Source organism: Rattus norvegicus, chromosome 8 (genome assembly GCF_036323735.1).
Source record: "Rattus norvegicus strain BN/NHsdMcwi chromosome 8, GRCr8, whole genome shotgun sequence".
Classification (NCBI taxonomy): Eukaryota; Metazoa; Chordata; class Mammalia; order Rodentia; family Muridae; genus Rattus; species Rattus norvegicus.
The window spans coordinates 91393849-91415301 of record NC_086026.1 but is presented as its reverse complement, the minus strand read 5'-3'; the positions used below and the strand labels follow the sequence as shown (position 1 = coordinate 91415301).

Sequence of the window (21453 nt, the reverse complement as noted above, 5' to 3'; positions counted from 1 at the left end):
AAGGCCCCTTTATTTTTCCTTTCCTGGGGGAGCTGAGTGGAAAAACTTCTTCCTGGAAACTCGGGCGCTGAGCTGCGAAGCCAGCGGAGCGGGAGGGTGGAGCGGAAGGTTTAATTTCGCATACAGTAGGCTTCTCTTTATGACACTGTTTTACATCTTGCAGACAGCTTCTCTCCCGTTGACTCACAAAGTTAAAGGGGAGGATTGAATGACAAGCACAATTTTCTAAATGTAGACAGGGAAATTGTGTTTTTAATGTACTAAGAGTCAAAGATGTCTCAAAGCCCCAGGCGTGAAGTATAACAGGCACATATTGGCTGCTTCCTTCTAAGGAAGCATCACCGGCGCCTCCTAAACTGGGTGTGGCCCTCGGTGTGGGGTTAGATTCCAGAAAGGAGAGTTCAGATATTGGGGCTTGCTCCACCTACCACCAACCACCAGGAATGAAGGAGGTGGTGGTAGGCGGAAGCCTAGACCCGGACGCCCTCACTAAGTCTGTGGCAGCGACTAAGGGCGTGGGTTGACTGCGGAGCGCAGACTCTCAAACCTCTCAGAGGCAAGAACAGGACGTCCCATTTCCCGTTCCCCGCTTGAAAGGCGACTCCAAGTTTCAGGGTCGGGAGAAAGGACAAGGTGAAGAAAGCTGCGAGAGAGGGCGGTAGGACCCTGCGGGAGATTCTGTAGCAGGGACTGGATCTGGGCGGGAGGAAAAGAGGGAGGGAGGGAGGAAGAGAGCAGAAGAGAAGGTGCTTTGCAGCCAGCTTCTGCTCTCGCCGCACTGCAAGAGTAGCACAGCCTGACCAGGCTGGACCCAGACAATATAAAAGGAGCCCCGCCGGCTCTGAGGCTTACACCCAGCTCCCGGGCTGGCGCACACCGGGTTCCTCCCGCTCCCCCAGATACCTGCCCCCTCCCGGTGTGCGGCTCCGGGTGCCCCAGCCCCGTGTGCCCGGCGGCATGGCTCCCAGCGGCGCTGCTGGAACCCTGGAGGTGGTGAAAGCTGCAAGGTGGCTGGAACAGCCGCTGCTCGGGCTCCAGAGTCTCCCCTCTGGTGGCCCCGTCTCCACGGGGCAGCTCGCTGGTGTGGCCAGCGCGTGAAAGGGGAGGGAGTGCGGAGCTCAGGCTCCTGGCGCCGCGCGGCTGGCTCGCAGACTTCACAATCCCCAAGTCAGGCGGCGGCCAAAGAAAGTGGCCGAGCTCCTGGCTTGGGGGGGACGGGGTGGGGATGCATGCCCAGGAGTCTGCACTGGCCTGCAAGCTTCGGTCTGCACAGCCAGCAAACTCCTGCGGGCGGAGTCTGCAGATTCCGGAGCGCCCGGGTTAGGAGAATCTGAGACCTGAGCAATTGGGGTAAGAGGTCCCATTAGACCCAGAGACCCCTCTTCAAACGATACTTAGTCCTTCTCCACTGTTTGCCTCCAGGGAACCTGAGAGAAGCTGGACTGGGTGGGCCAGTGCTTTAATCACCGGGGCGAAGACGGGGCGTGGAGAGGAGCTAGCAGACGCGGTGGCAGCGCCTGGCGCACTGGAAGTGCAGGGGACGCGCCCGCAGGCTTGGTGGCCGCGCCTGTGACCTCTCCTTTCGGCTGAGAACACAGGCGGAGGAGTTTACTGAGGAACCCACGGAACTGGCTAGCCAAAGGAGACAAGCCTATAGTCTCCATGATCCTCCCGTCCTCTGTTCTTTCCCTGGTCCGCTCCATGTTCAAGAGCTGCGCTCCGCAGCCAGGACGAGGAGAGCTATGGAGGAGCAGGGTATTCAGTGCGCTCCGCCGCCTCCCGCCACCTCCCAGACAGGGGTACCTCTCGCCAACCTCTCCCACAACTGCAGCGCCGACGACTACATTTACCAGGACTCCATCGCCCTGCCCTGGAAAGTCCTGCTGGTTGCTTTGTTAGCGCTCATCACCTTGGCCACCACGCTCTCCAACGCCTTTGTAATCGCTACGGTGTATCGGACCCGGAAGCTGCACACCCCGGCTAACTACCTGATCGCCTCGCTGGCAGTCACTGACCTGCTCGTGTCCATCCTGGTGATGCCCATCAGCACCATGTACACGGTCACTGGACGCTGGACACTAGGCCAGGTGGTCTGCGACTTCTGGCTGTCGTCGGATATCACCTGTTGCACTGCTTCCATCATGCATCTCTGTGTCATCGCCCTGGACCGCTACTGGGCCATCACTGATGCGGTGGACTATTCTGCTAAAAGAACTCCCAAAAGGGCGGCCATCATGATCGTGCTGGTGTGGGTCTTCTCCATCTCGATTTCGCTGCCACCCTTCTTCTGGCGTCAAGCCAAAGCGGAGGAGGAGGTGCTGGACTGCTTTGTGAACACCGACCACGTCCTCTACACGGTCTACTCCACGGTGGGGGCTTTCTATTTACCCACCCTGCTCCTCATCGCCCTCTATGGCCGTATCTATGTGGAAGCCCGCTCTCGGATTTTGAAACAGACACCCAACAAGACCGGCAAGCGCTTGACCCGAGCCCAGTTGATAACAGACTCTCCAGGATCCACGTCCTCGGTCACCTCCATTAACTCCCGGGTTCCGGAGGTGCCCAGTGAGTCCGGGTCTCCTGTGTACGTGAACCAAGTCAAAGTGCGAGTCTCAGACGCCCTGCTGGAAAAGAAGAAACTCATGGCCGCTAGGGAGCGCAAAGCCACCAAGACCCTAGGGATCATTTTAGGAGCATTTATTGTGTGCTGGCTCCCCTTCTTCATCATCTCCCTGGTGATGCCTATCTGCAAGGATGCCTGCTGGTTTCACATGGCCATTTTTGACTTTTTCAATTGGCTAGGCTATCTTAACTCTCTCATCAACCCCATCATCTACACCATGTCCAATGAGGACTTCAAACAAGCATTCCATAAACTGATACGCTTTAAGTGCACAGGTTGACTTGTCAATGGCATTGGGGTCGCCTAAGCGACCTTTGGGGACCAAGTTGGGTCTTTTCACAGGTAGGTCAAATCTTCTTTGCCTGTTACTGGGTGGAAGCAAGGCTCTCTCAACTGGGCAAGGGCAGTGGATCCTCAGAGGCCAGGGCAGAAGCCTGGCTGCTCTGAGAGAGCACTCTGGAATGTGAACTGAAGCAAACTATTGTAAAGCTTCCAAGCTGAGGAGCTTAGCTTCCTCCATTCAAAGTCCGGGCTCAGCACCGATCCTCCAGCAGCCAATCACACGAAAGGTTGCAACTTTTTAACATTGATGACGGATGGGTATCCCTGCCCCGTTTTGTATCATGGATGTTGCCCTCTCAGCCAGTAGCACTTGTGGGTGCTGTCTGAAGCCTGTCTGAGACAGCTCTCCACACAGCCTGGCAGTACTTGAACCAGACAATTAATACCCTGTGCTCTGGGGGAGAACTCTGTGTTACAGTTTAATTTTAAAACACTCTGGCATCCTTCAGTCTTCATTTGTTTATTTCAATTTGGTTGGAGAAACTTTGTGGACTTGGTGCTTCAAACACTGAATGTGGTTTGGATGGCGCAGAGCAACCTTGAAGAGTTAACAGCAAAATTCCGATGCTAAGAGATCTATTTTTATTACAATCGAAAATTATATGGGGGTGGTGGGTGGGCATGGGAGAAGGGGAGTGTTACACTGAGAATCAACACCTAAGATTGTTTGTTTTCCGAAGATTTCTAATTTTTTTTTCAATTCCTGTTTAGTGATCGTCAAACCACACTCTAACAACTCAAAACACGATGTGTGCTAGTGCCAAAGTCTGCAGGCTGCTTTGTTTCCTCATCTCATGTCTCAGTCATTTCACACACTTAAATCCCCACCATGGAGGATACGCAGGGTTACTCAGCCCAACCTGCTGCTATCAGAGGAGTTCAGCAAGTGGATTAGAGTTGTATACAGTTCCTTAACGAGAAAGTCTCCTTATTCCTTATCCAGTTCCGTGGTGTGCGGAGGAGACCGAAGAAACACGAGTGATTTCTTATGTAATTAAGGAGTGAAGGGGGAAATAGGAGGATGTATATTTTTGACTTGTAAAAAAAATCTTAAAATTGCATGAGACAATTTTTGATAATCATTTGCACTCTTGCCCATCTGTGATTCCGTTGTGTGCAAACTTAGAAAGTAACCAAGAGAACTGGTTTCCCTGTCCAGAAATCTTCAAAATGCAGCCAGAGTCCCCAATACTATTAAAGTGTGTGTGTGTGTGTGTGTGTGTGTGTGTGTGTGTGCGAGAGAGAGAGAGAGAGAGAGAGAGAGAGAGAGAGAGAGAGAGAGAGAGAGAGAGTTTGAGATTATAGCTTGTTTTGTCTTTACTATTGAAGTTTGGACAGAAACAGGAAAATTACACATTAGAAATTTAGAAAAGCCGAGAGAGCCTGAAAAACAAGCCTATTTTCTTTATAACTTATAGACCCAAACCTCAGTCTTGAGAAACAACCAGGAAACTGGCAAACCTTCTAGCCTTGGAAATGTGTTAGTGACCTGCCACTTCAGCGACTGTAACATCTGAAATAATTTAAGCGTATCTCTTTTTCTAAGTTTCAATCACACGTAGCTATTTTGGATTCACTTTGCAGGGTACACCCTATAGTAAAATCACATGCTAGAAGATGAAAAAAATGCACTTTCTTAATAAAAAGAAACAGTCCTGAAGGGTTAACTGTAAGAACAAATGTGTATGTGGAATGTTTAATATGCCAAAGAAGATTCACAGTCCTTGCTTCAGAGGCTGTCTGCACTGGAGACCTTTTGTCTGCAGAAGGAAGTTCTTTATAAAATGGATCCACTCCCTGCGTGAAGCTGCCAGTCCAGATCACCAGACAATAGATGTAGTGAGCTGAATTACACTGCTTGTCTACTGTGCAGACCTTCACATTGGGTAATGACTCTTGAAAAGATGCTATTCAAAAGTTCACATGTACTGTAGGGAAAAAAAGGGAATTTCAACCAACATTATACCTGACACTGGAGTAGGATGAAATCTTAGGCATTAGATAATCCTATAGACTGGGATCTATAGTTTCTTCTGCTGGATCCCGAGCTTCTTTGTGCTTTGTGACATTTCTCCTATGGAGGGATGCACATAGAGCATGGCATTTCTTTTTTTTTTTAATATTGTTAATATGTTGGTCTTCTGTTTATGTAGCTGTGTTTTCTTGAGGCCGAAGAGGCAATTAAGTCAACTTCTAAGAGCCTTAGGGGAAAATTAATGGAAACAAATAGCCACTTGCAAATGATTTCTTTATAGGGCACCTACAAGGATTGTGTCGTCATGTTGACCAAACGTGGTCGATTTAGTCAAATGGTTTGTTTGCCATTTTGTAAATCACCCACCTTAATTATTGCTTGAGTATTTGGCTGAACTGACTGAATTGTGTATCAAATAGAAGCTTGCAAACCTTTGTAGTGTTAAGAGATCTAGGATCATCGTCCAGCATTGCACATGATTATGCAAGGTGTATATTCATCCCAGGGGTATGCAGTTAGGACTGTTTATCTCCTTTTCAGTTCCTACTGCATATAAACATAGTTTGTTTCATAAACTGGACATATGTCTACGTTGGAGACCATGAGATGGGAGATGGAAATGTTTAACTTACATAGAAATGAAACTATATTTTCATTGACTATGGTAACAAATACCATTTTCCATATCGTTTAATTGCACAAAATTTCACTCAAGTATATGAATGTATACTCATCTAAAATTGCGAATATTGTCTTGTGTTTGTAGGAACTTTAGAGTTTCCTTTAAAAAAAAAAAAGAACCCTGCACCCATGGAATGAATGTTTGAGGAATTTAACAAATTTCCTATAGAACAATATTGTTCACTTTTCCTCTCTGTTATCCTAGTTTTATCTTCTTTAAGCAGGTAGCACTGAGAGGACTCTAACTCACTCAAGCAGTAACGTCTCAGACTGTGTATTTGTTGGAGTTCTGTGTCTGAAATCGCCTTTGAATCACCTCTCAGAAAACGTGTAATTGGAAAGTAAATTTAAGGAAATGATGAAATAAAAGTCCTTTTTGTGTTCTAAAAAGTCTTTAATAGTAGTTCTATTATTATGGGAAGACTGGATTACGTGATTCTGGGGCTCTGCTTTAAAGTCTGAGCCTTCACAATAGGATGATGACAGATGACAGAGGGTGATAGATGGACATGTGCATGGGGAGTTCAGTTTATGTGTGTAGGAAGAGTTTGAAAGGAATTTTGTACTCTGTAAAGAAGGAAAGTCCCACCTATTATCAAAGTGTTCTCTAGATCAGCATTTTTAAAGGAGATCCTCCTGAGTGCTCTGAATTCTGAAGATTCCAAGGTCCTGCGTGGTGATTAAAGTACAAAAAGAAAGAAAGGAAAAGCTGAGTGAAAGAAGACTCTGCCCTCAGGGGAGGTTGAGTTATCTAAAGAGCTAAACAGGAAGGTCAGTTCTGAAGCCAGAATGGCCTAAGTTTCAGTGACTAATGTAGATGGTAGAGTATGCAGTTTTCTTTCCAAAATACCATCGAGCTTTAAGGTGTTGCAAAGACTTAGTCTATACAGGTTGAAGAGGGTTGACTTTGGAAGGGGAAAGGGATTCAGAAATCTTACCTCCTCTTAGTCATTATTTCTAGGTTCGTCCTTTACAGGAAAGTATTTAATTTTACTTTAATTGACATGTAGAAAATCAAGGTTATCTGAGAATGTAGACTGTGGAAGTTTTAATAAGCTGGACTAGAGAGATCTTGGCTAAATTAGAAGTAATTGAGATTAGCAGTTTTTCTGGTAATCTCTTGGCTGGTAATTCCTGGTCCAAAGTACAAAGGCAAGAAATGACTTGCGGTAGCTAGATGGTCAAGGAAAACTATCCAGTTTCCGATGGCTTTCTTTCATTCCCCTTAAAACCTTCTTTCTTCTGTTCTTGGGATGCATGGCTGTCATCTCCAACCTCCATTCCCTGGCCACATTCACACACCCTTCCCATCACCTCATTTTCCTTTTAGTCATAACCAACAATGATGCGTATAATTTTTATTTTAGCTCTGAAGGACTGATTTGGAAGCCAAGAATTTTTATATTATATAAAGGGAAATTGTTCCTCCAAATGCATATATATGTGGAGGAGGTAGAAAGCTTTCAACTGGAGCATCTCCTGGAGTTTCAGAAGGAAAGGGTGTGGGAAGGGACTGAAGTTTCTGCAACCCTGGGCCATCCACCAGGGGGCAGAATGCCTCTGAACAGTCAGCCAAGGCTGCTGCTTCCAGATAAGGCTGTCTCAATTCTAGGTGATTTGCAAGTGACATTAATTCCTCTAGGCTCAGGGAAAACTGAGCTCCCTGAGTCTAGATAGATAGGGTTCATTGCTAATACAAAAGTAGAAGGTTTTTCAGAATTTCAAACTCAGGAAGGCAATTTACCCAAAACACACTCAAAGTGAATATGCTTAGTTATTTCCTTAATTTAGTATTTAATATTGTGGATTATTTTTATTAATATGACACGGAATGGACCCAAAAGTTAGGGGACAGCACATTTATTTAAAAATAAATCAAACTATTTACGTGAACATTTACCACTATTGGGATATTTTTTTCATCACTTTCTTTTTGTAAAATGTCTTTGTTTTGAGGTTGACATATTCACAATTCAAAAGTAGAACATTTGCCAATTAAGGACAGTCCTGTTCCTTTTCTAAAGAAGCAAGGTACGCAATACATGACACACTTTCCCAGAAGACTTATTTTTTTCCCATTTATTTATTGGTTTTAAATCCAGATCTCTGCCCTTTCTCCCCACTCACAGAGTGCCTCTCTTATTCCCCTTCCCTTTGTCCTGTGAGAACAGGCTCGGTAGCCTCCCTGGGTACAACCGCCATCCTGGTGCATCAAGTCTCTTTAGGGTTAGACACATCCTCTCCTACCTAGGTTAGACAAGGCAGCCCAGTTGGGGAACTGACTCGACAGACAGGATTTAGGGACAGCCCAGGCTCCATTTGCCAAACCCACATGGAGACTAAGCTGCACATCTGCTACATATGTGTGTGTGGGGGGGCTCTAGGTACAGCCTGTGCTCACTCTTTGCTTGGTGACTTAGTCTCTGAGAGCCTCCTACAGTCCAGGTCAGTTGACTCTGTTGGTCTTCTTGTGGAGTTCCTATCCCCTTCATGGCCCAGAAGGATGATCTTCGAAGCTGTGCAATTCTAGTATTTATTAATAAGCAAGGGTGGCATAAATATAAACACACTGTTGGGTATCAGAAAGATTTCTTTTTTTATGTCTTGAGACAGGGTTTTGCTGTGTAGCCCTGGCTGTCCTAAAATTTACTCTGTAGACCAGGCTGGCTCAAACTCACATAGGTACACTTACCTCTGCCTTCCACGTGCCACCACACCCAGCTCAGAAAGGTAACCTTTGCAGAAGCAAACAGATCATAAGTGAGCACCGCTGCCACTGCTCGTCAGCACTGCCGTCATCCTCAGCATCTGCATTTTCTGCTGTGGGCCTTGATGTGCCATTTTACACATCTGCGGGTTAAATTGGCGTTTCAAAGGCAGCATATACATCCTAGGATTGCAGTAGCAATTGGACCAATTGACTATGAGAGTGACTTAACGACATTCTGAGTATTGTCTGTAGAGGGAAAACGTCCACTTCCTCCACTTATTTGCACACACCACAAAAGATGCGCGTTTTTAAAACTGTTAACTGGCAATCCAAGAATGGGCTTGGAATATTTCCTGTACCCAAACTGAGCAGATGGCGGTGAAGGAGAGATTCACTTATGATAAATTCTTTAAAATATTACACATGCTTTACTTTAGTGATGCAAGCAGCCATGACTCACTTCCTCCATGACTCTGTGGGAACATGCCACATATGGACCTCTGCTTGGCCCTCCTGCTTGGGGATTTCAGAATAGCTCTTGCTCAAGAGAATGGAATATGCTGGTAATGTGACAACTGTGACAGAAAAGGATAAGAAACCTCATTACTTAGTCAAGGAGCTGTGCCCAGGGTGTTTCAAAGACTCCTGCACGGGCTACTTCTTAGTCCAGGTGTGGCTTCTCTCTCTGTGATTCAAGGGTTCACTAGCTGACCACCAGGTGGGTTCAGCACTGGTCTATCTGTGCTGGGAGTGAACATTGTCACAGACCTTCATCTTTCTACCCAGGCTGTGCCTGTCTGTCGGGTCCCCGACACTTCCAGGTTTGCCCTGCTTCTCTGGGGTTTCCCACAAACTGCTGTGCTGAGGTAATCGCATAGTAGGAAGGTGAGAACTTTTTGATGTCATGGCAGCTCTCCAAAAGAAGTCTAAGAAAGGTTGTCTCAGTGTGTGTTTAGTATACATGTACAAGTCCCTCTGTAATAGAACACATACATCTCAATGTTTTCAGTTGCAACTGGTTTAACTGGAGTTGCACATCTTATTTATTGGGCAAGCTGTGTTTAAAAGTCTTTGTTCAGATCCAATTTCTTACTATTGAATTATATAACTGAAATCAAGCCTAACACATGATTTTGAAACTTTTGTCCAGATAACTCTCATCTCTGGCCAAAGTCCCACTGACAACGAGGCTGTACTATTCTAAATACAAGGCTTAGCACACAGAGTGCCTGTGAAGATCCTAGAGAGAAATGGGAAGACAAGACTTTTCAGTTTTCACAAGTGTGTTTCTCAAAACTAAACGGGCATGTGACTCAACTGAGGCGTTGGTTAAGAGGCACCAGAGCGGACTCCAATTCCATGGGACTAGAGAGGAAGAGGATTGACACTTAGTGTGTCTAAAAGAGCCTGATGAGGCTGGCCCAGCAATCACTCTGCATAATAGAGTTCTTCAGGAGAACCTAGCTTGTCTTAGTTACAGAGGAGGGTGGAAGATCAGCCAGACATTCCATAAACAAACCACAAAACGAGAATTGTGTCTTTCTTCTCTCTCTGTCTCTGTCTCTGTCTCTGTCTCTGTCTCTGTCTCTGTCTCTGTCTCTCTCTCTCTCTCTCTCTGTCTCTCTCTCTCTCTCTCTCTCTCTCTCTCTCTCTCTCTCTCTCTTGATGATACCTATATCCCAATTTCTGCAATTTTTAAGTGTTTCCACTGAAGTAAAGGTTTTCTACAGAAGCTATATATCTCCAATCTACACCAAAACCAAGCAGTTCACTCCCGAATATGAATCAGCAGAGCATGGGTGACCTCAATACAGTCCTCTGCTTTTACACTATTTTTAACTGTGAGATTTGCCTTCAAGAGAAGATGAAAAAGGAAGCAAACTAATAAAATAAAAGTACAAATGGTAGAATACAAATCTAAGAAGAAAACAATAATTGTTAATCTCTAGTAGGAGGCTCAGCTTCCTTCACAGTCTGTCTCTCTCACTATGTTTGGGTTGTTTATATTTTAATACAGAGGCATGCAGACATTTACATGTACAGATATTTATATTTGGTAGCTACAAATAATTACTTATTTTATTTCCTATTATGTTTTAGAGACTTTTAAGCATTTATGTTGATAATTAAGCATTTATGTTTATATTCTACAAGAGTATTAAAGCTAGTACTATTTTGTTAATATATGTTACTTATATAAAATAATGAGTTTCATTATGACATTTTCCTATGCATTTAACATGTATTTTGCTAACCTCAGTATGCTGTTATACTCTCTTGTCCCCTCCCCCTCCTGTTGGTTTTTTCTTCTCAAATAATCTCCCTCCTATATTCATGTCTAACCCATATACTCACACACACTCACATATATGCACAGCCGTTCACACACACAGAGAGACATAAACATTCACACATGCGGTCACATACTCATACATACTCACAAATGCATACATACATGTACACATATGCACACACATATTCACATAGATTTCGATTTTGCAATTTCTTTTTCACAGAAAGTCTCTCCCACTTTTTAGTTTCAGGAAGGATCATTGACTTTGTTGAATCTAAAAAAATGACAGTGTCAGTGAGTATGCATTTTCATTCCAGATTACACAATGCAGCTCCCAGCCTCTCATCTTTGTTACAATTATGACCTTCATGTTGAATTCCAGCAAAGCCACATTGCTGGAAATTCTGTTTTCAAAGTTTGGGAAGGAACTAACACCACTAGGTAGAGACATAAAAAACCCACCCTTACTCAGTCCTGACACTACTACTGTGACATGGGATTGCTTCTTTTACTATAATATTACTATGGTCATGAATTAGGTATCCCAGTAATTCTGTCCATTAATTCAATTTAGGGAATTATAATTTCAGTCCCAGTTAGATAATTTTCATTCAATTCAGGAATGTAAACTGTATGATTTTGTCTGTTTATGTGAGGAAAGTGTTTTCTGAGGCATTAAAGTAGAACAGGACTTATGGAATTTAGGGATACATTTTACAACAATATTATACATGGAGAACATAGATTTCCTTTTGGTTTGGTCCCAAAATTTCTGGTCTCACCCTCTGTCTGATTACAACCTCCACCAGCCAGTACACACTTGGTGCCCATTAACTCTTCCAAAATCATTTTGTATAAACATGAGACCAGCACTGCTAGCTATAGCAGCACTCAACACAGTCGTTTGTGCTCTTTGAGTGAGGTCCTAGTAAGTGTGTCCCTCTATGGAAAGTTACTGACAGGCATCTCTCCAGACCTTGGCAAACAGAGCCAATTTTCTGAGGAAAAAGACAACATGGGAACAACTTACTTTCCAATAGTACAGTTACTTTTTGCTTTAATACTCCTCTCTCTCTCTCTCTCTCTCTCTCTCTCTCTCTCTCATCTCATCTCTCTGTCTCTGTCTGTCTCTCTGTCTCTGTCTCTCTGTCTTTCTCTCTCTCTCGCTGTCTCTCTCTCGCTCTCTCTCTCGCTCTCTCTCTGTCTCTCTGTCTGTCTCTCTGTCTGTCTTTCTCTCTATCTCTGTCTCTCTCTGTCTCTCTGTCTCTCTCTGTCTCTCTCTGTCTGTCTCTCTCTGTCTCTCTGTCTCTGTCTCTGTCTCTCTCTGTCTCTGTCTCTCTCTGTCTCTGTCCGTCTGTCTGTCTTTCTCTCTCTCTCTTCTTTCCCTCTCTTTTTTTTACAGTTGGGTGACTTATTAATTCAGTGCTTTTGTCAAAGGATTTGAGTGAATTAGGGTCCTTGCCCTGTAGATCATCCTCTAAATCCTAAAGTACTACATGAATGGCAAAAGACTCCTGTGATAAAAACATTTTCATAACACAGACTGAGAATACACACCTAGAGTAGACGGAGAGGAAGACCTGCTTTCGCTCTGCAGTGAGCACTGCAGTAAGGAACCTGGTAGGGTGGGCAGCCGTCTATGGCTTGGAGGAAATTCTGCTCAAAATACTGACTATTGTATATTCGATTATCGTCATTTGTTTTATGTGAGAGACAATATAATACATGACACAGGAGGTAGAGCGAACTTATAATTAGAATCCAAACCGAAAATGACTTGCATGTGACCTTAGACTCTGAAATTAGTTTCCTTGTGTAAATGTGGGTATGGCAGGGCCCTGCTCTGCTTGTGAGAACCATGAAGATCATATAAGCTACCAAGAACCCTTGGATCACAAAGTACTCTGAGCTCATAAGGCATTCATCAAATGCCAGTTCCCTGCTGTTCAGACAAAGTAACGCAGGTGCCGATTGGCATTTGAAGACAGCAGAACATTTTATTTTTGTGGATTTACTTCTTTTCTTTTATTTTTTTTTAAATCAGCGTACGAAGTAGGTTTGCTTGTGTGGCTGTTCAAGCTTCTCCTCTACCCCTGTGTGTCCCTGTCTCCTACCCCCGTCTACCTCTATTCTCAGGAACCTCCTGGCTGCTTTCTTTTCTTAAGAAACTTGAGTTTTGGGACAAGTAACTTAATCTCTAATCACTTCAGTGTTCTCTATAAACAGTACTGCAGGATCTGCCTTAGAAGACTAACAAGACGGCCACATTGCCATTATGTAAGCAGACACCAAAGACAGTTCTGGAACAAGACAGCTTCTTAGCAGGTCTTCTCTTTACTACTGCCTGGTTCTCTTTGTCTCTGAAATGCTGGTTAAAATCCCATTTCTTGTTGTAAGTGAGATTTGTAGAACGTTGTGAGATCAAACAAGTTTTATTGATCCTTTTTGGAAATTGCTTATGTACTGTGATTCAAATTTTTTTTTTGCTATTTTGGCTGATATTTATTAATTAAAGAGACATCCTTTTACTTCCTTTAAATTATTAACAGCTCTTCAAGTTTTAGCACAGTACACCAAACATCAGTCCTTCATTGAAGTTACTTTGCTTGCCTTATAGTTTATTTGTACTCAGGACACTAAAATGCCATGGGCTTTGAGGACAAGAGGGTAAGGAACAATAACTTGTGGTCTATAACAGATTTGTAGATAGGTACAAATGCAAGGCAGCTTCAGAAGGAGCCTATGGAGAGAGTGAAATTGAAGATGACTTTCAATATCGTTAAGACCAAATCTCTCTGTAATTTTATGGAGTTGTGATATACTTGCATTTTAAGACATATGTTTCCAAGAGAGAGAGAGAGTGAGAGCAAGAGCGAGAGAGCGAGAGAACAAGAGAGAGAGAGAGAGAGAGAGAGAGAGAGAGAGAGAGAGAGAGAGAGAGAATCATGAGTACTTAAGTATGGAAGAAAACTAATTTGAGATTGTCAATATGTCAGTCTACTCGGGACACAGTTCAGTAAGCTCCCCAAATATGCATTCCGAGTGGCTGTCCAGCATGATGCTCCGAGCAGATGACTCTGGCTGACACGTGACTGTGCATTGCAATAGAAGCAGTCTCAGGTGGAACAAATGCACATTAAGCAGATATTTGTCCACAGTAATCCAAAACCCTATGCAGAGACAACAATATAATGTTAAAGGTCACAGAGTGTGCATTTAATCAAGTCTGCTCTCGTTTTCCATGGCCTTAGTTACTCAGCAATATTCAAGACTAAGATATTTGCTATAGCAACTGCTGTAGGTGAGTGCCACAGGGTGGATGGACTGGCCAGATTAGGTTTATTTCCTTGCACAAAAGAGATAACCCTGCCTTTGTGAAATGATGTCTGTGACCTATTTTAGATTAAAAAAAAAAGAGACAGAACAAAAGTAAGGCCTTATAGATAGCATTAGTTAGTGTTTTTATGTCCTTATTTTTTTTTAGCAAAAATCTCTTTTTCCCTTGAAAGATAACATTAAGTATACAGTAAATATAAAACTAGTGTCTGTAATGTGAGAATCCAGTTCTCCCTATTTTTCTTTCAAAAAGAGAACAGAACTTACTTGCATCAAACTGATGTTTCTCTATCTCTTTCCTGCCTCTGTAATATCAACTGTGCACATGACCAATATTCCTTACAGAAATTATATCAACCACTTGGTTCATGTAGATAAGGGTTTCTCAACCTTGGTGCTGTTGACATTTTGGTCAGAGCATTTGTCAGTGCAGGGCAGTCCTCTGTATTTTCAAAGAGTTAACACCATTAGCTCTGGTATATATGTCTCTGTTCTTGCATCCTCTTCTTGGCATCCAACTATAATTTAGGGCATCAAAAATGACATTTAATGGGAAATATAAACAAGCAAGCAAGCAAACAAACAAACAAACAAAAAAGCAACAATCTGTTGAGAACCTCAGAAGCAAAGACAAGTTAGAAACAGCAGAAATTCTGTTTAAGTAGCAGAGTCATATCTTTTTCTCCTTTATTCCCACATGTGAGTATACAATGTGTTTTCATGTGCATGTATGCACACATGTAATGGTCAGCGGCTCATGTCTGCAGTCCCCCTCTATAATTATACCTTTTAAATTTTGTTTTTTTAATTTAAAACATATTTTAAGGTTTTCTGAAAAGCTCATACACAAACATGATATTTCTTAGTCACACTAACATTTGTCCTCTCCAAATCACTCCAGGAGCCCCTAAAATACTACCCTTCCCATATCATTTCCTCTTTCTTTCTTTCTTTCTTTCTTTCTTTCTTTCTTTCTTTCTTTCTTTCTTTCTCTATTTTTCTTTTTTAAAGGGACAGATTCTCTAATTTGAACCAGGCACTCAAAGTTGTGGCTAAACTGGGATCCCAGCAAGTTTTAGGATCTGCTTGCCTCTGTTTCCCATCCCTGGTATCATCAGAAAAGAGGTCCTTACACCTAATTTTTAGCATGAATTCAAAGATATGAATTCAGGTCCCTGTTTTTGTTCAGCAACCACTTTTCTATCTAAGTTATCTTCTTCAGACTCCTCTCTTCCAGGCACATTTTAAACGGTACAAGACTGGTGGTATTATCCAGATAATTGCTAAATATTTCACTACATAAGCACAAAAAATGGTCAATTTCACAAAATATAGAGAGATTTGTAGAGGGGCATCCATGGGTTCCTAAAAACTACATGGTAGTCTCCAGGGAGCAGCTAAACTCCAAAGGACAGTCCTCATATATTTGAATGCTTGTTCTACATTCTACAATTGGGAGAACTGTTTGGGAAGTATTAGGAATCGTGGCTCTCCTTGTTATAGAGGGTGTATTATTGGAGGCAGGATTTCAGATTCAAAGAACCCATGCCATTCTTATTGAGCCCTGCCTGCTCTCTCCCCAACATGGTGATCATCAACTTATCCTGTAAGAAACACCCCCATTAAATGGTTCCTTTAAGTTGCCTTGGTCATGGCATTTCTTCACAACAGTAGTAATCCCAACTAAAACAGACCACTAGTCCATGTCTGTCTTGGTACAGAGGATGTCTGATGTCATTTTATATTACTTCTTACTTTTATTTATTTATTTTTAATATAAAGTCTCCCTTGGACATTGGCATTCCATTTAGGTAAATTGACTGGCATCTGTTTTCCCAAGAACTCTATATCCCTAGACCTCCCTGTCTATAATTATACTGTACATCTCTGAACCCAGTTTTGATATAAATGTTAAAGATATAGTGCTTGACCAGCAAGCACTTTATCCTCTGGGCCAGTTCCCAGACCATTTCCTGGTCTACATTGCCACTGAAGTTATTTGGCCAAATACCACGCAAACTGTGATGGTGAGGAACCTGGAATAGAAGGTGAAAAGCATTAAGAAAACTCATAGAAAATACAGGATATTTATCCTACCACTGCCCTTCAGTTTTAGTGCCAATCATAATTTTACCCCAAAGCCTCGTACAGTCTTGCACACTTGGTAGGTGTTTCATAAGTGCTTAGCAAGTGAATGAATACGTTAATGAATGCTATTATTTTGCACAATAATGCTCTGTACAGTTATTAAAACTTGTTCAGTTTTAAGTATACATTTCAAAGAAAGAAATTTCCCTTAAATATCTGCTTTAACCAAGATATCAACAGATGCTGAATCATCAGAAAAGATTAAAGGCCATAACTTCCTCCAGGAGAAAATTCGCTAATACATTTAGAAGAAAGTTCACAGCTGAGGGTCAAGTTACTTAAAAGCCAAGTACCTCTTAGCACCAGAAAGCTATGTGAAAAGGACATTTTACTTTTTAAGCTTTCTGCATAGCTGTAGGTTTGTCGCCATTAAATCTCTTAAATTCTAATTTGCATTTTAGCCTTCCATAAGATTACATTTTTCTTTGGAGATGACTACTGCCCTTCTAAGGGAATGAGGCAGTAAGGAGTACATAGGAAGGACTCCTGAGTACTTTGAAGGGATGGTTTATTGTGATGGCTTCATCCTTCTAGGAGAGTGGTTCTTAATCTCTGTATCTCAAGCCCTTTGCAGGGCTGAACAACCATCTCACAGGAGTTGACTGTTAGTTATTCTGCATATTGGATACTTACATTATGGTTCTTAGTAGTGAAAGTATTACAGTTAATAGGTATCAACAAGGTAATTTTATGTCCGTGAGTCCTCACAGCAAGAAGAAATGTGTTAAAGTGTTAAAGCATTAGAAAAGCTGAGAACCGCTGCTTGGGGTCAAGGTCATTAGTGGAAAGATAATATCTGAAGGAAGGAATTGTCTTGGTTCTTTGCTCATTCATATTTCCTACTGAATCTCTGACCTACAAGAGAAATTGGAGTGAGGAAGAGACTGGTGGGGGACCAGAGTCTTGTGTAGGTGGAGGCTGCCTGTCCCTGTTGTGTATGTACAACAATGTCTTACAGAATAAGACATTATTCTGCTTCCAAAGATGAGTCTGTGTTCTATTGAGAAAAGCCCTTGTATAGACTTGATGAAGATGCTGCTCTAACTAGTTTCTTTTGCTCATTTGAAAATTAAGTATTTATTCAATTAGAATTCTAAGTAATTTTTATCATGCATGTTTATGTCAATAAAGGCTTGGCCTCTATGTTAGGATTAGGAGATTTTTCTTTATATGGCTCTAGGTGTCATACTAGCACATTAGCAGCACCAGCAAATTTTGGTAAACTGAATAATTATTTTAGATATGGATGTCCAATTTACTGCATTTATTTGATAAGCACACATTTTTACTTTCCCTCTTATTTCATGCATTCAATGTCTTAAACACTTGAACAAGTTTCAACTGATCGGAAGATGATGGAATTCAGTAGCCAGTGTTAGGATATTTGTGAGGTTGCTGTGATGTTTGCTGTGCTGTCCCCTGTTATACAGAGATACCAAGTTACCACGCAAATATCCACGGGACAGATTGCAAGTTAAAAGAATTCCCAAAGAACGAAGAAAGACTGAAATAAAGCAAATTATTATGGAGAGCTTTATTGTTTCGATATCAAAATAGTTTCTTGTTGCTGCAGGAAAAGAAGGCAGAACAAGTACAGAAGAAAGAAGAAGACGGGAAGGACAAGCTGTGAAGGAATAGTGCCCTCCCCTCCTTTATCATCCACATTCCGAGATGAGTGTTTTGAGAATCAAATTATTGTCTCACTTCTCAGTGACCGATGTCACAAGCAAAGGAAAAAGAAATCAAACTCTGTAAAAATCAACCAGATTTCTACACCAGTGAAGTCTCTGGAGGCCAGTCATTCTAATTATTCAATGGGTGGCTTCCTCACGATTCAGTCCCCTCTCACATTCTTGGCTCACATTGACAGAGAACACTGCTTCCTGGGTCTCAGGTTTTTGTACAGAGTTTTGAAATTCCCTGTTCCAAGACAAACACTTGAAGCTACGTATTGCTCACCAAGTCACCTTGCTGATGTTTTCGTATGGTATTATGACTGAGCTCTCTCTACATCACATTGTTGCATTCTTTTATGTATACCAACAGGGTTTGTCAGGTACTACCTTGAGAATTCTGTGCTAGGAATATTCAATGTTCTAATATGTGAGAGTCTATACCACTCCTCAGAATGACAAGATACTGTTTTCTCTCAGGGAGTGTAGTCATCGTTTCTCTTTGTCCAGAGACCACTCATTCTCTATGTAATACTGAGGTTTTTATAAAGGTGTCTTATCTTTACACAGATTTAAATCTTTTAACAGCATGGTCTATCTTTGCTTCTCCATGCTCTAATATTTGACCCATCAGCAAACATCCAATAAAATATCTGCTAAATTAAGTGATATGGTTAATTTTACAGACTTAAGTTCTACGTCTTAACTTCTAGACATATTCAAGGAATAAGAAAACATTTCTGTATTATTGAGGATTATATAAATTTTCTTATATATACTTGGATAATGGTGAAGATATATATATATATATATGAGAAATAGTATTATATAACAACTGAATACATTTAAAAATATATATACTTTATATGGACAGTTCACATAGCCTTTGTGAATATTTCCAAATTATAGTAGCTCACATTTTCAAAGAAATAAGCTATATGACACACTTTAATGTACTGAGTTGGGGATTCATACAGTATTGGGGAGTTCAACCTTTTTACTGTTCTTTTCTCTTTATGAATGCATTCATGAATTTGTGAACATGACCATGTAGTTACACATGCGTGTGTGATGGAACCTGTGGTAAATTCCTGCAATCCATCCACAACAGTAGGATTAGTATAAATTTATGCTGCTGTCTTGCTTTCTGTGCATACTGGTATCTGAACTCAGATCTTCATGCTTGCGTGCCTACACGTTAGTGACTGAAGCATCCATCTCTCCATCCCCTTGCTATTCCTTTATCTTCAGGACCACGAAGCAGCCTAAATAGAAAATGAACAGTGTCACTATTCATTCTTTTGACTCTTGAATTGCAAAAGGAAATACAATATAGTTGGCTATAACACAACTGTTCAATTTTTAAGCTCCCTGGAGCTGAAATAACAGACGTGAGCATTCACAAAATGAAAACCCACAACTTATGCAGTCTTAATGAATTCTGTAAAGGAAACTGAGGGGAACACAAATGTGATTTTTCAAATTCTGAATGAGGATGTGATTGAGCAGAACTGAAGAGTGTAAGAGAAGGTAACATATGGAGGAGGTGTTCTTTTTAAGGAAGCTGTTATCTTTTTTAGCTATGCTGAGTATTCTAAAATGTGGGAATCATGTAAATAATGACAGTTGTCTCCCCTAGACATCCTCTATTCATAGTGTGTTTTGTCCTAAGTTGGCTGAATTGGTAGTTAAATCATCTGAGTTTCCCATCCATGGTTTGTGTTGGAATTATTAATATAGCTGTGTTTTCCTAGGTGCATTCTTTTATTATTGAAAGCTCCTAGTTTTAAAAAAATTGTTAAAGTTTTTGTCTATTTCCTATAAATACTGGTTAAAAACTGTTTACTTCTTTGTAAACGAGAAAGGAGCAATGAGAAACACATGTGTAGACATCTACTGAAAATGGCTGTTTAATACTGCGGCTTTGGATGTGGAGAACCTTAGTGGTGGCCTAGGGTATGCCACCTCTCATGTTACTTTTCTGTACAAGTAAATAAAAGAACGTGTTTCCATTCTAGTAACACAGGGCATATTGGCATTTATTGATTTCCTTTAGCCTCTGGGATGAGGCATACTCATTTCTATGTTCACGCTTAATAAATTGTGTCTAAATATATTATTTTTTTGTTGCCTGTGCATTCTTATAGAGACATGCTCCACCTCTGTTTTCTCTTGATTTGTTTCAGAAATTCCCTTAAATTTTGGCATTTGGGTTTTCCCTGTCATTTGTTTTTTGTTTGTTTGTTTGTTTGTTTGTTTTAATTTTGGGGGCATGTACAAATCATAGGACACAATCTTTTCCACAAGAAGCACTAAAGCCATTCTCTTCCTTCTGAAAGTTTTCTAAATATCCTTTGCTGGCTTCTGTATGGAAAGTTCCAGAGCACCATGCTGCACATAAGAAGAAGACATAGAACTTAGAGAAACAGGAAAGTCATTTTCACACCTGGATGAAATCAGTGTGAATTAGTGATGTGTGTTCTGGATCACTGAGAAAATTTCCTGAAACTTGTAGGGCACAGAAGGAAGAAGACACAAGATTAAACTACTACTACTACTATATGAATATATAGTCTCAATCCAATATTATGTCATTCATTTTAACATCTCACTGGTTGTATTTATATTTATGAATGATGAGGATAGTATATATCTTTAGAGTCTTCTATGCCTACATGATAATGAATATTTAGTTTTTGATTAATAAACAGGTTAACATGGCCAAGGTAGATAAAATGGTCTTCCTTTTCCCAGTTGCCTTCCATTGTGACTCTTCCTAGGTATAAATATGTAAGCAAATCCTGCTACTAGTACCCATTTGGAGTTCTCTTGTACCTGTGCAAACAGAAACAAAAGAGATTTCCTTTGTGTCCTGCTTCCTCACAAAGCAATAACGTATTACAATTCAATTCTAAACAATGTTTGTTACTAGAGGCAATTTGAATTAAGTATCAATATCTGTATAAGATCTGCACAAGGACCATTGATCAAGCTAGTCAACAATCCTGGAAGAAAGGGGGAAGGGCTAATAACATTCTTCTCTTAGCTTAGGAACAATGGCAGATTGACTGCTGACAGGGGAGAGTAAGCTTTTTCAAGGGTGTGAGGCCTGATTGGCCGCTCACACTCTAGTAAATGCTCAACACTACCATTTACTATACCCATGCACAATACAGACAGCGCTAATGGGATTCAATGAAACCATGAAAAGGAAAAAAAGGGAGAATATGGAATGAGAAGGGTGGATATGATTAAAATACTAAGTATAAATGCATAAACTTCTCAAACACTTAAGTTTTTAAGTAAATCCATCGTAGAGTCCTTCTATCTATTTTCTGTTGAATCTGTCTTGTTCCTTTATAAATACTAGTTATATCTGCATGTACAGAGTGATTTATGGTTCACTTTCCTGTGGATAGATGTGCCCATGCCAGTATCACATTCCCACAGGGAGTACAGATCATAGAAAGTCTTCTCTTCAGGTAGAATGAGCTCTTACATTCCTTATCAAAATACATTTATTTTTATTGCCTTTCTTTTCTATATTGATTTTTTATCATCATCATCATCCATACATATATTGTTATACACCCATCTTTAAGCAGAAATTAGTATAGGAAATTTGAGGAGAGATGCAGATATACTAAATTGCGTCTTCCAGTATATGAGCAT

At 41.4% G+C, this 21453-nt stretch overlaps 1 protein-coding gene across 3 annotated transcripts; it reads left to right on the top strand.

Moving 5' to 3' along the window:
• Nucleotides 1-486: 486 nt before the first annotated feature.
• Htr1b (5-hydroxytryptamine receptor 1B) lies at nt 487-19897 on the top strand. 3 transcript variants are annotated; one of them, NM_022225.2, is given in 2 exon segments: nt 487-633; nt 1423-6011. In NM_022225.2, a coding segment is annotated over 1 exon segment (1161 nt). In that variant the 5' UTR covers nt 487-633; nt 1423-1742; the 3' UTR covers nt 2904-6011.
• The last annotated feature ends 1556 nt before the right edge of the window (nt 19898-21453 follow it).

Bases quoted from the DNA above. Each gene is read 5' to 3' on its own strand.
- Htr1b (XM_063264941.1), top strand. From the start codon at position 1,743: ATGGAGGAGCAGGGTATTCAGTGCGCTCCGCCGCCTCCCGCCACCTCC.